This window comes from Microchirus variegatus (genome assembly GCF_963457635.1).
Source record: "Microchirus variegatus genome assembly, chromosome: 1".
Classification (NCBI taxonomy): Eukaryota; Metazoa; Chordata; class Actinopteri; order Pleuronectiformes; family Soleidae; genus Microchirus; species Microchirus variegatus.
In genome coordinates this window covers 41,091,449-41,109,260 of record NC_139802.1, presented here as the reverse complement: position 1 = coordinate 41,109,260, position 17,812 = coordinate 41,091,449, and the positions used below count along the sequence as shown (strand labels likewise).

Here is a 17,812-nt window from a genome sequence, read left to right as displayed (position 1 = left end):
GTGCATGCCCCCACCCATCACCCCACCTCCAGTGAAAAAAGATGAGGAACAGACGACACAAAAGAGCGAGTATGGTGGGAAACTTTTGCGGTGTTTCTATCATGGTTTGGTTTGGAACAGTACGGTATGGTTTGGAACGGTAACACCCATGGGTCAGGCTTGCTTGGTAGGGTCAGGGTTGGGCTGTGCCCGATGGCAGCATCGGTGAGATATACGTAGCATGACGACAACAAATGACGGCATCGAATGTGACACAACAGACAACAAAGGAGGACACCCAGCAGCTCTTTTTTTTCCTGCTCAGTTTGTGGCGGTTTTTCTCAACAAGACAAAGTCAAACTTTGTATAATGATAGACTGCGGGGTGTTGAAATGGAGTTACATTTTTCTGTCGCCCAATCAGCTGACTGTCATGGGTGGAGCCGGTCCAACTCCACCCCTCGAGTCCCCCAATTGGGTGCCAAAAAATGGAACGCTTAGGGCCGGTTATTTTGGTACTAATCCTAATGGAAACGTAAGGTCACGTACTGTCCCAAACCGAACCGTGCCGAACATGGCTATAAGCGGTAGCCGAGAGGTGTGTGTGTGTGTGCATGATTGTATGTGTGTGTCAGTTCACCCAAATGACAAAAAGACAGGTTTTCTAATTTGGTTTTTTAAAATATTTCCTCTTATTGAAAGTCCTGAGGCTTATAGTTTCCACTTGATGTGAAATTGTGGTCACTGGATCATTTGTGGTGTAACTAGGGCTGCAAGTAATGATTATTTAAATCTTTGTCGATTAAATATCAGAAACAAATGTCATACCTAGTGTTTTTAAAACCTCGAAATGATGACGTTTTCCAAAGTCAAACCAAAATAAAAAGTTATGTGAAGCAAAGAAACCGGGAGCTTGAAACAAGTGACACAAATACTGTATTTTCATTCATTCGGTTTTACAGCCCCCCCTGCTGGCAGCCACGTTTGACTGAATTGATTTTTAAAATCTGAACAATTCCTTTAAATACACAAAACTTAATTCCTGTTTAATTCTGTTCCTGCTCACATCATCAGCATTCATTCGACCAAATAGTTTATTCTGGAAGCTCATCTGGTGAGGTAGCTACTATAGGCCACCAGGTGGTGCTGCTGCCCTCTTTAGCAAACATCAACAAAAACAAGCTGTTTTCTAGCTTCTCAAATTGTCTTAATTTGTCTAAGTACATATTTTTACACATAATAAAGAGCATTATAAAGTTTTTTTTTTTTTTGTAACTCATATAAAATTTTACACATTACAGAATTAGTTGCCAGCTATTTTGATTATGGATTGATTAGTTTTAAGGAGGTTGTCTTTTTTTAGAATTAAATTAAGCTCCTTTGGATTTTCAGTTTCTTGAATTCTACATCAGAAAGAAATCATTCAAACAAAATCATTTGAGTTTGTGGACAAATCAAGACATTTCAGAACATCGTTTCGGAGGTTTTTGAAACTTACGAACGTTTCCTGGACCAAGCGACAATTTGAGGAAATAATGGATCGTTTATGAAAACGGTCATTAGCTGCAGCCTTTGTTTTATTGTACTTTGTGTGAACTGACCCTGCTTAGACAAAAACACAGAGTTTACATTCCCTCCTGGTGCGTCCAGATCACGACTGAGAGATGTTTTGCATCCATTTTCCAAAGAGTGAAAAACTTCCACAATACGATGACATTTTACAGTCAAGGTTTTTATTTTCAAGTGCGTGGGAACATTGGGAAGATCGCCTGTTTTTAATGTCGTATTCTCGTTGAAGTTGAGCTTTATTTCGTCCTGGTGTGAATAGATAAATATATCCAATGTGTCTAATTACACCAGTGGGAACTTTTAATTATTTCTGCAAAAACATGCAGATCAGATCATTTTCAATATGTTTTATTAATTCCTATGCTTCCATTTATATTCATCTCTACATTGTCAGACTTTTCAAATGTAGTTTTGAATAACTGAATTATAATAGCTTTTTTGAAAATAATTTAATTTAATTTAATTTAATGACAACAATTGAACACTGTTGAAGTCTGTAACACTTCCAGTGTCTGGAAGTTCTTTCAGCACACAGGAATAAATGCAAACCAATGTAGTGTCTGAAAAGCAATTCCAAATTTTAAATTCCGCAGCATGGAATGGGAAGTACTGACCAAAGCAATATGTCATGTTAATTTATTTCATTTCCAAATGTGGTATCAAATTTGAGATATTTATGATATGTGAAAAGTGATTTATTTATGTGACGGTTTGTCGTTTTTATACTTTAAAAGGGTTAAGTTTGTTTTAGTTTTGCAAATATGACTATGTTTCCAGTTTCCACCAAATGTTCCTCACTGTGAACCGATGAACGACTGACCCCCGAACTGGACCGGACTTTAGCTACAATGCTTTAGCTCAAATCAATAATATTTCTGTAAAACAAAAGATTTAGCCTGTATCTGCCTTTTTACATGTTTTGGCGGGAAAATCACACTCGTTACAGATTACAGACGTGAATTGACAATATCCACTTCCTGGTTTTCAATCAGCCAGTCTGACTATTTGTGGTAAGCTGTAGTTAGCCAATTAGTTAGCGACGATACAGCAAAAATGCTGAATTTTCATTTTTGTTGAATCGCACAGGGCGAATTACCAAAACAGCTTCTTAAAAAAGACAACATTTTTGATATATATATATATATCATAACATTACCTTAGGGAGCCAGAGTTTCCCCTTAGCAACAACTGACAAAAGGTTTAAGAGCTAGCTTATATTTTGGCCTTAGGTGTACGTGACATTCTGTACATATAGTCCATTGGTGCCTTCAAATGAGAACTTGTGTTTACGATGGGACGTTTTGAACATGCGAGCTTGGTGTTCTAATATTAGCGTACTTACAGCACCAGCAACACCAGCTAGCATGTGGGTAATGCTAACAAAATGTAGACAAAGGGGGGGGAGGAATCAATTTGGAAAGCATTCCCAAGATATAATAAACAACTCTTTTCAAATTATATTAATTGGTGTCTGGTAAACACTATAAACATATCGGTTTCAATTGCTATCGCTTAGCTTTGTCATTATCGTCTTGTATACATTGTAATGTATACTTATTTGAATAAAACCTTTGCGCTAGGTTTGCGCAACATCTCTCTGTTGGCAACATAACCCGAAAAGTTGCGGGCGAATTTGAATGAAATTTTCAGGAAATGTCCGCAATGGGACCAGTAACAAGTGATTAAATTTTGATTGCTTGGGTCTTTTGGGGAAAAACCGTGGAATATATGAAGTGGGAGGGGCAAGTAACTGCTCCGCCACACAAAAGAGGTCGGCCAGAACATCAACTTTAACGTACATGCACGAAACTTGGTAGACGCGTTCATTAGGTCAGGACGGTCAAAAAATCTAGTGAAGACCTATGCTCTAAAACGAACAGGGAAGCCGCCATCTTGGATTGAACGTTCACTTATTGGCGTTTTTGGCTAATTTTGCACCAATGCTACAAAATCTATCTCGTCCTACAGTTTTTGTTTGGTTTTGTCTCCATGTGGATCGTGTCTAAAGTTACAGGCATGCTAGATTTGCCTAGCAGTGTTGGTTGAACGTCAACTTTGTTGCGTTGAAAACTTACCGTGTCGCAAACACAAGTTCACGAAGGCTCCATTTGAAGGCTCATAGTGTGACCAAGAACATGTCTGCAGTTAAAACAAAAAGGTCCTGTTAGGTCCATTAAAGAGTAGGTAAGCACAGTGTATTGATTAACCCTTGAGCTAACACGGAGCCTCGGGGTTAGGGATTAAAACTCGAGGCATTTACAGCACAATCACTTATTTTGGCTTTAATGGACGACAAACTTTCCACATCAACATGTCTTTGACTACAACTACAACTGTATGACATTTTTTCACACAATTTCTTTGTTTGCGTGAGAGTGTGTGTGTGTGTGTGTGTGTGAAGGGATTATTTCATAAACATGGCACTTTGAAGAACATTCTGACGATGTTTGGAGGATGTTTGCTTGTTGTCCAGTGGGCTGACAATGCAGCAATAAGGAGATAAACGCGAGAATGACCGAATGAAGTGGCTCGGACGGAGCCGAGCTGAGACTTTAAAAGCTGCTAGCATGCTAAGCTACCTGTATCCCCCCCCCCCATGTATGCCGTGACACTGAAATTAAGCAACTGTAAAGAGAAATTATTTTGTTGAAATAGCAGAGGATATTTATTTGAGCAGAAACGAGACGGAAACGCTATCTTGATGTATAAGCCAGCACTGATTTGAAAACATTTTAAAGGTTGTGTAGCATAAATCTGAAAAAGTGCATATTTCCTTTGTTTTGCTTTTCGAGAAACGATATATTCTGAAATGAACAAGACTGGACTATACCAACGGGCTCCTGCACTGCAACGTAAAAGAGCCATAATGTTGTTCACTGTATCATCGTGTTCAGATGCACAGTACATTTAAAGGGGGCTTTGGCAAACCCCCGGACACAAGGGACCCTGGTGGGCGCCCACATTGAACCAGACGCCACATTCCCAGAAACCATCATTCCAAACCGAAATTGAAAAAACGACAGATGTCTGCCAGTGCATTTACAGTCAATAGAAGATTTTTCTAAGTTGGCCAAAATGGGGATCCTCACCTGATGGATCGGTTAGAATCGAGGGGGGGGGGTGCCCTCGAAAACCCCAGGCATCTATTTTGGCCACCTTTTCCAACATCCGTGCATCGGCTGTTGATGGTACTATAAGCTAGATCCTCCGCTAAAGCCACAAATCAACTGTTCAGGGTGCAATGGATTATTTATTTTGTGAACTAAACACGTGTCCACGTGTTGCACACTGTTATTCATGGTTTATGAAATGACTATATATTAAACCTATGGCCTGGAGTTGTTTATTAATAATAATAATAATAATAATAATAATAATACGAATATGCATATATTCAGCAGGTCAATCTGCAAAACACACATTCGACATAGCCTTACCTTTATTTTACGGAGAATGAATATAGACCTGCCTGCTGGTTCATAGAGGTCTCATGTAGCAATGATTTGTCCCGTACTGGTTTCCAGTGAAGCCACTGGCTGGCAAATGTTTTATGTAATAATGTTATTGTATTTATTATGAAGCGTTTTATTTATATTTATTTGCTCTCTTTTATTTTTTTCGATGACACGCGCACACACCTGAAGGGTGTGGTTTGTGTGAAACGGGCTTCCAACTGATTTGGTCACTTTACCCTCAAACACTGTGTGCATTTCATTTCTCGGATTGCTGTTTGTGTGTGTGTGTTTTTTTTTTTGTTTTGTTGTGTTTTGACTTTATATATAATCTACACATGAGGCATTTCTGTGAAGCCGAGCGAGAGAGAGATGTGGACGATAGTTCTATTTATAATGACAAGATGGTGATATTTTACATTTATGTGTTTCTGTTGTTTGACTCGGAAAAAGGCGTTGCAGAGCAATAAACGTTGCACAGAGTTGACCTCAAATCATTTACTCCTCTTATCTTCTGTGGCTTCAAACTTGCCACCTCTCACTCCCTTTTTCTCATCTAGCTTTCACTCTGCCCTAACCTGGACTCGGCTCCCGCCGCGCAGCAATAACGAAATTCCTCAACTCTCACGGGCAGAGCTTATTAGCGCCTCCCGTGGTGCAGCAGTGTGATGATTAGACCTGCACAGAGGTTCAATATTTTCTGATGCACAGTTTCTCAGGCCGCTGGGGTTTTTTTCCACGGTGTTTCATTCACAAGTGATCTTGCAGGTTTACATAGATACGTGGGTTCCAACGGATCCTTGAAATAACCTTTTCAAGGCCCTTGAAAGACATGAGTCAATAGACTTCTTGTGTGCAAGAAAGAAGTTAAGTGTCATATTTAGGTAAATGTCTCCCTTGTTTATTACGAGGAGTATTAGGGCCAACCAAAAAAATAAAATAAAAATGTGGCACAAGAAAAAATATCATGTAAAAAAAAAATCTGTCACAAGAAAAAAAATTTGTTTATGAGCCAAAAGAGAGACAATTTCCTTATTATTATAGCCGATTCTGGAGTACCGCTTAATCAATGCGTCTGTAGAGGCAGCCGTAGCCGTTTTGCCTGACTTTTTTTGTGCTGGTTTTTTTTTTTGTGCCGATTTTTTTTTTTTTCTGACTTTTTTTGTGCTGTTTTTTTTTTTTTTTTGTGCCGATTTTTTTTTTTGCCTGACTTATTTTGTGCTGGGTTTTTTTTTGTGCCGATTTTTTTTTTTTGCCTGACTTTTTTTGTGCTGGTTTTTTTTTGTGCCGATTTTTTTTTTTGCCTGACTTATTTTGTGCTGGGTTTTTTTTTGTGCTGATTTCTTTTTTTTTTGCCTGACTTTTTTTGTGCTGTTTTTTTTTTGTGCCGGATTGTTTTGTTTTTTTTCCAGACTTTTTTTTGTGCTGTTTTCATTTTTTTTTTCATGCCAATTTTTTGTTTTTTGCCCGACTTTTTTTGTGCCGGATTTTCTTTTTTTTTTACTGACATTTTTTTTTCTTGTGCCACTTTTTTTTTTTTTTTGGGTTGGTCCTAATACTCCTTCGTAGTTTCATGCCCTGCATTACTTGAAAATTAATAAGCTGCAAATCAATAAAATTGCACGACATATGGGATTTCCAGGAATTGGTCCTGGAAATCCTTGAAAAGTCCTTGAATGTGATGGCAACCAAGGTGTGGGAACCCTGCATGCAGAAGAATATTTCTTTTTTCCAGATTCAATTAAATGCGACCCGCCACTTAAAGGTACAGTGCGTAAGATTTAGCGACTTATTTATTTATTTAGCAACTTATTAATTTATTAGTGAAGCTGCATGTTGCAGCGGGATATCCCTCACTTCACCCTTCCCTTCTTGCGTTTGAGAACCTATAGCCTTCAGTTAGCATCAAAGCTAAAAAGAAATTTAGTTTGTCCATTGTGAGCTATTATAAAAATATGGTGGTCCACTGTTGGGCTGACCCAGCTCCTGATATAAATATTAAAGGGTAATTCTGTGGAAAAACAACAATTTATATAATCAGGTGACATTATAAATAATATGAAATATGTTTTTTGGCAATACTTTTATAATAATTATAATAGATATTCAGTTGTAATGATCGTGTTATTAAATGTATAACATTACATGCATAAGCCTGTTGTCCACATGTTAGTATTTACTTAATTTTAGTCAAATAAATATACATAATATAAATTAGGGGTTTTTGTGTGAAGTATATGTTATACTATATAATGTAATATTTCTAATATATGTAAGTAGAATGTAAATAGAGTCTTTTTCAGACACTTAGTGGGTCGGGATGTTCTATGGAGTTTGCGTCCTCATCTGATGTATGCAAAGTGAGCCTGTGTTCTTATTTCCAGAGATTAAACAACAAAAATGGCAGGAGAATTTCTGGTAAAAGAGCGACACCTCAAAGGGATTTACAGTCTTTTGAGGGGGAGGGGGGACATTCGGGAATTGGGGACCTCAGGAAGAGCCACAGCCGAGGGACCCAGGACGGACAGAAGTGCAGTAGGTGTTCAACAGATGACAAAAATGACCATTTACAAAGAGTAGAAAGACAAATCTATTATGGATTAAATTATATTATAGAGCTATTTATCACAGTTAAAACTGAAGGAATTCATTGGCAGCAGCTTTAAAACCTATGACATAAAACATTTAAAAACCTGTTTAATGGTGAGTACAGCAAATTGTGTGTACAAAAATGTACGTGTGAACATTTGTGAGAATATTACTTTTAAATATCAACGTTTAATATTCCCTTTAAAAGTTTTTTTTTTTACAAATATAGAAATCATAGATTAATGCCATTATTTTACTGTAATGTATGCTTTTTATTCACTTGTCTTTGAATAGTAATCTTTTATTTGCTGCATTATAATGCTTGGACAACAACAACTAGCTAGCTAGCTAGCTCAAGACCCAGTTGAACTTTAATATTTTGTTTCTCTCTGATATTATTTGGTTGAACTTTTATTAATGTCTTTATATTATTGTAATTTTTAAGCACATAACGTTGGTGTTGACTTGTATTTTATTTATGTCATTGTTATTGTTCTGTTGAAAGCTCAGGATATAAGCTAGCTAGCTCAAGACTCAGTTAAACTTTAATGTTTTGCTTCTCTCTGATATTATTTGGTTGAACTTTTATTAATGTCTTTATTTTATTTAAAAAATGTTTAGCACACAACGTGGGTGTTTACTTGTACTTTATTTACATCGTTGTTATTGTTCTGTTAGTAGCTCAGGATAAAGCCTGGAGCCAAAATGGCCGCCGCACTGCAGCTCAGTTGCAGCGAGCTCGTTTGTTTTGCCTCCTCCCCCCCCGCCGCACTTTTGACTCCTCCAAGTGGGCGGGGCTCCTGCGGGGCAGGAGTCACATGATTCGCGCAGAGCCAGGCTGACCAATTCCAATATGGTGGCCAGCTTGGCAGGTCTACGGTTCCTGTTGATGATATTGTTGTTGTGCGGGATCAGGTACGGCGCCTGCAGCCAGGAAGCTCCGCTGGTCCTGGGGCTGCGACTGGAAGAGCCGGCGGTTCTGGTGTGCATGAAGGACCGGATCATCTCGGCGCCAGAAGGAGCCACGTTCAAGCTCCGTCTCTTCGGGGCAGAACTGAATGGAAGCTGGCCGTGGGTGGCGTTCGCAGGGGCAGCGGTTGGAGCGGCAGTCGGGGATGCGACCGACCCGTGCGGACACGAGTCCAGTCGCCTGGAGTCCGCGTTCCAGGTGACGGGGAAGTTCATTCCGGACGAGGATTACAGCGGACTGGTGACGGTGGAGGTCCAGCGACGGAGCATCTCTGCCGCGGGGGCAGCTGGCGTCGAGCAGATGTACCACCACCTGTGCGCGCTGAGCGGGGGGAAGTGGGCATCCGTGGGCCCGGACAGACTGCGGGTGAACACCGACAAGTGTCAGCCGGCAGACTACATCCCGCCGTGGGGTCTGGCCGTGCTGATCGTGCTGCTGCTGCTGGTGTGCGCGCTGCTGAGGACAGTGAACCTGAGCCTGTTGTGGCTGGACCCCGTGGAGCTCTATGTTCTCCACAGCTGCGGCTCCGAGGAGGAGAAACGGGCCGCCAAGCGCCTGGAGCCAATCAGGAGGAGGGGAAACTTCCTGGTAAGTTCCCGTGTTTGTGGAAATAACAGTGGACGATCCACATCCACTGCTCTGCGGCTTCGTCGTGCAGGGCCGTTGCTACAGGCGAAGCAGGCAATAGGGGGGGAGGGGGCCACACGCTGAAAGGGGGGGCCTTGAAAACAGCTGGGACTGGTGGTACTTTTTCCATAGTTCTACCACTACTCGGCTATAGTGCACTCTACTTGGTGGTGGTATCGGACGCGTTGTTTTCCTTTACTGTATAGTACCTAAAGTAGGGCTAGGCGATTCATTGATTTGGATTAGTGGTGGGCACATTAACGCGTTAACGGCGGTTAATGGCATCAACATTAACGCACAATGCCGTTTCCATGACGACTGACCGGAAAAAGACGCGCGTGACTTCATGTTCACGTGACTCCCGATAGTTAAAATCAGTCTCTAAAGTAACGCTAAACTTTAAAAACACATATGCAGTACACAGGTACTGGTTATGTGTAGTGCTGCTATTTTCGTTTAATAAACAGACTGCTCTAGTTCGACTGTAGGTCACGCTAACCGGCACTAAAGGAGCTAACACAGCTAATGGAGCTAACTGGTAAACGGTGCCTGGACTCCGGTGTCACGGCACGTAAACATGACATCACACGCGTCTTTTTCCCGCCAGTCGTCATGGAAACGGCGTCATGCGTTAACGTACGCTAACCTAGCACTCACCTCTAGTTTTAACAATTTCAAAGACATCTCAAATGGCACAGATGGTGCCAAACTGTGCCAAGCGAGATAACGCCGAGACGTCTCTTTACTAAAACCTCTGTCATTTTACACTGCTTCACAATTGAATTGAATTGAATGGCACCCACCAAAGAGCAGCTGTCTTTCAATTCGGCTCTTACTTCCATCTTAAGTGACTTCCCCACGCAAACGTCACGAGGTGCCATTACTAGATAGCCATTGCTCCCAGAAAACTACAACAGGCATGTTTGTTGACGAGTGTTCTGATGCTTTTTTGAGGTCATTGATCTGATGAAAAAGACAACACGATATGATATCATCGTGATATTTAGGCCACAATAAGATATAATCACTATTCCACTCTCTTTTCAGACATGCTCTCTGCTCTTCCTGTGTGTGCTGGGACACTCGGTGCTGGGCGTCCTCCTGTACCGGGCTTTGGGCTCTATCGTCTCCGCCGTCTTCACCAGCGGTTTCCTCATCTTCTTCCTGGCCGAGCTGTGCCCTCACATCGTGTGCTCCGGTTATGGCTTCCAGCTGGCCCCGGGTCTGACCTGGCTGGCCCAGGTTTGTATGGTGCTCACCTGCCCCCTGTCCTGTCCCCTGGGGCTGATCTTGGACCTGGCACTGAGGAGGGACATCAGCACCTGTGGAATAAGGGAGAGGGCCTTGGAGATGATCCGCTCCAGTGTCAATGACCCTTACAGGTAAATTACACCTCTGCCTGCTCAAACACAAAGTCAAAGTACCTCCTCTGTAGCATGCTATAAAGTCATAGTTTGGGGTTTTTGAAGTGTTGTTATATGAGGTAATGACACAGTAGGTAAAAACATGACTGACAGCAGGAACCCAAGGAGAAACAGGTTTTACCAACTTAGCAGAAGGTTCACTTCTGACAAGTTATGCTGGCTGAAAGTGTGCATTCTCTGTGTCTGCACATTTGGTCCTTGAATTTGAGATAATTGGTCCTGGAAAGCGCTTGTAAAGAAAAAGAATTATATGTAATTGAATAATATTAAAGTAGTAATTTTAACAACTCTAACCCTTTTTTTTTTTTTTTCATAAATTTACCAACATTAGCTAGCTTCTCTACCTTTACCATAAAATGACAACTCAACCGTTTGGTAGAGCATGTTTTGAAAAAGATATTTGACCCTTACAAGACTTATTTTTGTTGAATTAAGTTGCATAATTCTGTCTAACAACTCCTCTGAAACGATAATATGTCAACAAAATAGTTGTACCTTTGAAAGTCCCGCCGATATGCGCCATCAAAGGACGAGTGAATTTTCTCTGTGTCACTTTGCTGTTTGAAGTTAACCCTTAAAAGGCATACTGCTCACAGACACTGTGCCATCTAGTGGTTTTTTTTCAGCATTGCACAACTACATCAAACGGTAGCGATGGCTCATTCAGGTTGAGTTCAGCTCAATGCTTTTTTCAATGAGATATAGTGACTTAAAGTGTGGTCGACCAAATGGTTGAGTAGTACCTTAAAGGTGTGTGTCTGTGTCTGTGTCTGTGCAGTGAGTTTGTGAAGGAGGAGTTCAGCCGTGGGATGCTGCGCATCAAGACGGTGGAGGACATCCTGACCCCTCTGAAGGACTGCTTCATGCTGCCCAGCTCGGCCGTCCTGGACTTCTCCACCATGTCTGAGATCATGCAGAGTGGCTACACCAGGGTGCCCATTTACGAGGAGGAGAGGTGGGTCACAGCGGCTTTCTGCTCGTGATCTTTCGGTTGGGAGTTCCTCACATTTGTGCTGATGCGATGGACCCTTTGGAACACTGTGTTTTTCTTTCTTTCTTTCCTTCTTTCTTTCTTTTTTACAAATCGAGCATGCGTTTGGTGTTTCAGGTCCAACATTGTGGAAATCCTGTATGTGAAGGACTTGGCCCTGGTGGATCCAGAGGACTGCACGCCCATGACCACCATCACCAAGTTCTACAACCACCCACTGCACTATGTCTTCAATGATACCAAACTGGATGCCATGCTGGAGGAGTTCAAGAAAGGTGCGTTTGTTGACCTCCGCCAAGAGGGTGTATGTTTTCGCCGGAGTTTGTTTGTTTGTCTGTTAGTTAGCAACATAACTTGAAAAGTCCTGGATGGATTGGATTTGCCTTGGTGGAGGTCTGCGCTCTCAGAGTGCTTTTCTAGTTGTTGTTGTTGTTGTTGTTGTTGTTGTTGTTGTTGTTTTTTTTTTAGTGCAGCAGGAAAAAAACTAAACCAGCACAAACCATCAATTTCTTTCAAATTTGGTGCAAATGTTTACTTGGATTGAAGGATTAAATTGTGACTTGTAATCTTATTGACCTCTGCCAAGGAGGTATATGTTTTCGATAGAGTTTGTTTGTTTGTCTGTCTGTTAGCAACATCATTTGAAAAGTCACAGACGGATTTGGATGAAATTTTCAGCAAATGTCCGCAATGGGACTGGGAACATGTGATTCAATTTTGGGCGTGATCCGTAGATGCTATCACTGGTTACAACACCCGATGTCCGACCTAGGCGTGCCGGCAGGGTGTATTTTGTAGGCACTGAGCTGCCTTGGCGGAGGTCTGCGCTCTCCGAGTGCTTTTCTAGTTGTTGCTGCAAGTCACGATTTTCTGGCCTAACCCTAACTACGTTCCCAGAAAAAGGAAAAGAAAAGAAAGTTCTGGCGCACAAGCGAGCTTCATCTGACTGTATTTACTGCGAGCGGAGAGTGGCTCTGTCTGTAGAGAAGGAACACTGTGACCACACAGACGAGAACGAGCTGTGGATGTGCAGCGCAGCTGACCGTGTGCGGAACAATCGCTCATCTGTTTATTCAAGTAAAAATAGTGTCTGTGTAAATATGTTTTGTTTTCTCCTCCCATTCAGTTTCACTGTTAATCTTCAATACTTGTTTTTTTGTTTTTTTACCCCTGTGTCTGAAGTCACTGAGGACGCATTGTGTTCTAGTGATATCTGGTGTCTTTTCAGGCTTTTTCAGACGACTTTTTATTCACAGTAGGAGAAGGTGGTACAGGGTTCAACAGGTCCTTTAAATTCTTCAAAGTACAAGAATCTGAAAAAGAATGTTTCATTTAAAAAAGAAAGAAAATAATTTGCCCTAAATAGACATGAGTCATTGAAAGTACTTGAATTTTATGCACAAAAGAAGTTAAGTTGATATTTAGGTAAATGTCTCCGTTGTTTGTTACGACGCCACCTACTGTTTCATACAGTGGCCCTAAGGTGCAAAACGCAAATCAAAAAACAAAAACGCAAATCACAAAACAAACGCAAAACACAAAATCAAATCATAACAAACAACACAAACTTAATTACTGTTTTTGTTTTCTGCTTTTGCGTTTGTGATTTGCATTTGTGTTATCTGTTTGTGTTTTTTGGTTTGTGTTTTGTGTTTTGCGTTTGTGTTTTTTGTTTTCCGTTTTTCTTTGTGTTTTGTGATTTGCGTTTGTGTTTTTTGTATTGCGTTTGTGTTTTGCACCTCAGGGCCACCGTAGTTTCATGCCCTGCATTGCTTGACATACGTAGACTGTTGTATCAGAACCTGTAAAGTTTTTACCGAGGAACATAAATGTACTAAAGGAATGCTTTGTCATTTTTGTAACTTTGACCTTTCCAATTCATTCCAGGCAACTCTCACATGGCCATTGTCCAGAAAGTGAACAACGAGGGCGAGGGAGATCCGTTCTACGAAGTGCTAGGTTTGGTCACTTTAGAGGATGTCATCGAGGAGATCATCAAATCGGAGATCCTGGATGAATCTGACGGCTACTGTAAGTGTTTTTTTGTTGTAAGAATTAGACATTTGCTTTGGACTTTTTCCTTTAAAAAAAACCTCCTTCCTCCACAGTGGACAGGAAGGTGAAGCGCCCGCTCCCTCAGCTGGAGATTCCGCTGGAGCCTCGCAGTGCCCACGAGGAGTTTTCTCTCTTCAAGCCTCCCGAAGGAGAACCCAAGATCCGAACATCTCCACAACTGCTGCTGGCCACGCATCGCTTCCTGTCCAGAGGTTTGTGTGTGTGTGTGTGTGTGGAACCTGGAAAATTTGTGAGTGAATTTATGCGCCACAACGTCCCTCAAGTCACAGTGTAACGTGTCACATATAATGGTTACGCTGCAGTTATTTATTATCTTCCTCTCCTTTCTTTTGACCCCACACAGAGGTGGAGCACTTCAGCCCCGGACGTGTGTCCGAGAAGGTTCTCTTTCACCTGCTGCGTCACCCCAGTGTCAACCAGGAAGTGCACTTTGACCCCGGCAACCGACTGAGCGCGAGCCACTATCTGTACACCCGCAACCACCCGGTGGACTATTTCATCCTGCTGCTGCAGGTACAGGCTTTGTTCTCACTGTGTTCTCATCCTGGAGTGGAGGTATTGAATATAATAAAACCCATTAGGGCTGCACGATGGAAAACATTTTCAAAATGTTTATTTTTATTGAACAAACAACTAGAAACATTCAATTAGGCATCCAAAGAGCCTAATATATAAATCTCTCTCTATATGTATGTATGTATGTTTGTATATATGTATATGTATATGTATTTTTGTGTATATGTATGTATGTATATATGTATATATATGTCTGTATATATGTGTTTATATATGCACGTATATGTATGTATGTGTGTATATATGTATTTATGTGTATGTATGTATGTACATATATATGTTTGTATATATGTGTTTATGTATGTACGTATATGTATTTATGTGTGTATATATGTACGTATATGTGTGTATATATATGTACGTATATACGTATATGTAAGTATATACGTACATGTATGTATGTGTATATGTATGTGTATATACATATATGGCGTCAAAGTCATAAAACCGTATCTAACAAATTAATAAATCAGCACCGTCTGTTCTCAGGGTCGCGTGGAGGTGGAGATTGGAAAAGAAGGGCTCAAGTTTGAGAACGGGGCGTTTACGTACTACGGCGTCTCTGCTCTAACGCTGCCATCTTCAGGTGAGGCGGAGAGTTGCAGGCGATCGAAATGCATCACACATTGAGCCTGAGAAACCAGCGCTGTTTCAAAAAAAATATTTATAGAATTTTTGGCCTATTTCTATGAGAGCTGTTTTTGTAGGGTAAAGGCTCTAACTTCAAACTAAACTAAACTCCCTGCAGTTTAATTTTTTAATTCCTTATTCATAGTTTCATGTTAATCATTTCATTCTTTCCTGCCCTGAAATTAGGATTATTTTAGCAACACTTCAGTGGCCTGTCTACCCTGTCGCATGCTTTGCTGCCACATATCTGCTTGTGTGTGGTAAACATAGAAAGATGGCAATGATGAAGGCCAACCTACGCTCACAGCGCCCTCTGCTGGAGAATTGGATGCTCTGAACTTTTTACCCATCCATCTTCTACCGCTGTATCCTCCACATGAGGGTCGCGGAGGTAACTTTCTATAACTTTTTATCCTTAATACCCTGAACGGGTTTTTATTGTTCAAGCCTGAATTATCACCTACGACTGTATGGTGTCATTTAATGTGAATACTTTGTTGTTAAATGGTTATGGAAAGCAGACGTTTAAGGACACACTAGGTGAGAGAGACCCACATTTTTTTTTTAGTTAGTACTGTGAAAATACCTTTCATAAACAAGAATTGAACAATCTCTAAATGAATCGATTAATTGATTCAGGAAATCAGCAGTGATACCGTGCCCTCATTATTGCGTGGGTTGCAGTTGGTGGATCAAAAATGTGTCGATACACAGGCTGCATTTCTGTGATCATGTACCACTGTTTTTCACAAAATGGACCTTTTATAGAAATAGGTCAATGTGTTTTGTGCTCTCTGTCGCTCACTGTGTGTGTGTTTTCCAACAGTGCACCAGTCTCCAGTGTCGACTCAGCGCCGCTCTTCCAGGGATCCGTTTGAGGCAGCGGACGCCACCAGCCCGTCCAGCTACTGTCCCGACTACACCGTCCGAGCTCTCACTGACCTGCAGCTCATACGGGTGAGTGCTAGTGTCTGATAGCACCACTGTTAGCCGACACACACAGTTTCAGTACATCGGTTATCTGGGTGGGGACCCACAGAGTCAGACTTTGTAATCTAGGTCGTTTTCACGCCTAATAGTCCACTAGACTCGGTACGATCGGGGGTTCGTTCGTTCGCTCTACATGCGCTATATGTTGTTGTTTACCCACATTGCCCTCCATTGTAATACGCTTCCTGCATTCGGTTCACTTGAAGCTAACAGAGACCTATGTTATAGGCGGACCAGAGTTCGCTCACACCTCCCCAAAGGAACCGGACTTTCCGAGGCAAACGAACTAGGATCTGAACAAGGCACTTTAACGTATTAACAGCGTTAATGGCGTCAACGTTGACGCATGGCGCGTTTCCATGACGACCGACTGGAAAAAGGCGCGTGTGACGTCATGTTTACGTGACTCCCGATTGTTAAAATGAGTCTGTAAAGTAACGCTAAACTTTAAAAACAGAGACATACATACGCAGTACACAGGTACGCTGGTTAATTGTAGCGTTTGCATTTTCCTTTAATAAACAGACCGCTCCAGTTCGACTGTTGGCGCGCTAACCGGCGATAAAAGGAGCTAATGCAGCTAACGGAGCTAACTGGTAAACGGTGCCTGGACTCCGGTGTCGCGGCACGTAAACACATGACGTCACGCACGTCTTTTTTCCAGTCAGTCGTCATGGAAACGCGTCGTGCGCTAACGTTCGCTAACCTAGTGCCCGGCACTAGATATATTACACAATGCACTTTTTAAGGGTTGTTGCAACAAGTTACAGAAGAAGTCTTGTTATCCCCGGTTTCATCATCGCTGCGTCAGTCTGAGGAAAACTGTCTGGGATCTTTCTGTTGTTGCAGGTGACGCGTCTGCAGTATTTGAACGCTCTGATGGCGTCACGCGTGGGACAGAGTCCGGATCCTCCCGAGATTAAGATTCTGCCCAGCAGTCAGACAAAGCTGCTCAACGACAGAAACGCCACACAAGGTAGGAAACGTTTACCGCCTGATCCACACTAACACTGACTAACACTGACGGCTGATGAAAACTCTCTTCTTTTCTTTTTTTTTTAAACTGTGGTTTTTAAAAAAAGGCCTTTGTTGGATTGTCAGGAATGTACTTCTCTGTTTTCTTTCAGCTGAACTGAAATGATTTCCTTTTCTCTCTCTCTTTTTTTCCTTCCTCCTTGTGTGCCTCCGTCTGTGTCTCTCTCTCTCTCTTTCTCTCTCCTCTAGTTTGTCCAGAGTTTCCTGTAAACTTTTCATTCTTTGATACCATTGAGAACTACTGTTAGTTTTCTGTCTTGTGCATGAGGTAAATGAAATGCACCGTCGGGAGCATGACAGCACACACACACACACACACACATACATACACATATATACACACACACGTACATGTACACACACGCACATGTACACACGCATACACACACACGCACATCCACACACGCATACAAATACACATAAACACACATACATACACACACACACGCATACACACATACACACATACACACGTACACACGCACGCAAACACACTCCTGCACATGCATACACGTACACAAACGCACATACATATATATCCACACACATACAAATACACACATACGCACACACACGCACATGCACACACACACACACGCACACACACACACATACACACACATACATACACATATATACACACACATACATACACATATATACACACACACACACACACGCACATGTACACACGCATACACACACGCACACATCCACACACGCATAAAAATACACATATACACACATACATACACACACACACACACGCATACACACATACACACGCACGCATACACACGTACACACACACACGCAAACACACTCCTGCACATGCATACACGTACACAAACGCACATACATATATATCCACGCACACACACATGCACATGCACATACACACACCT

The 17,812-nt window shown here is 41.7% G+C and overlaps 1 protein-coding gene across 1 annotated transcript; it reads left to right on the top strand.

Moving 5' to 3' along the window:
* Positions 1-8,405: 8,405 nt before the first annotated feature.
* On the top strand, positions 8,406-17,195 carry cnnm3 (cyclin and CBS domain divalent metal cation transport mediator 3). Its single transcript, XM_083896793.1, has 11 exons — positions 8,406-9,146; positions 10,233-10,567; positions 11,388-11,564; positions 11,718-11,875; positions 13,488-13,631; positions 13,709-13,867; positions 14,020-14,189; positions 14,742-14,838; positions 15,709-15,839; positions 16,722-16,848; positions 17,097-17,195. The coding sequence occupies exons 1-11, from the start codon at positions 8,442-8,444 to the stop codon at positions 17,153-17,155; spliced, it is 2,262 nt and encodes a 753-aa protein (XP_083752919.1). The 5' UTR covers positions 8,406-8,441; the 3' UTR covers positions 17,156-17,195.
* Positions 17,196-17,812: the final 617 nt, after the last annotated feature.

Excerpts from the sequence above, each read along its gene's own strand:
- cnnm3 (XM_083896793.1), top strand. The coding sequence starts at position 8,442 with ATGGTGGCCAGCTTGGCAGGTCTACGGTTCCTGTTGATGATATTGTTG. Across the intron at positions 10,568-11,387 it reads AGTGTCAATGACCCTTACAG|TGAGTTTGTGAAGGAGGAGT; the intron begins GTAAATTACACC and ends GTGTCTGTGCAG. Across the intron at positions 14,839-15,708 it reads TCTAACGCTGCCATCTTCAG|TGCACCAGTCTCCAGTGTCG; the intron begins GTGAGGCGGAGA and ends GTTTTCCAACAG.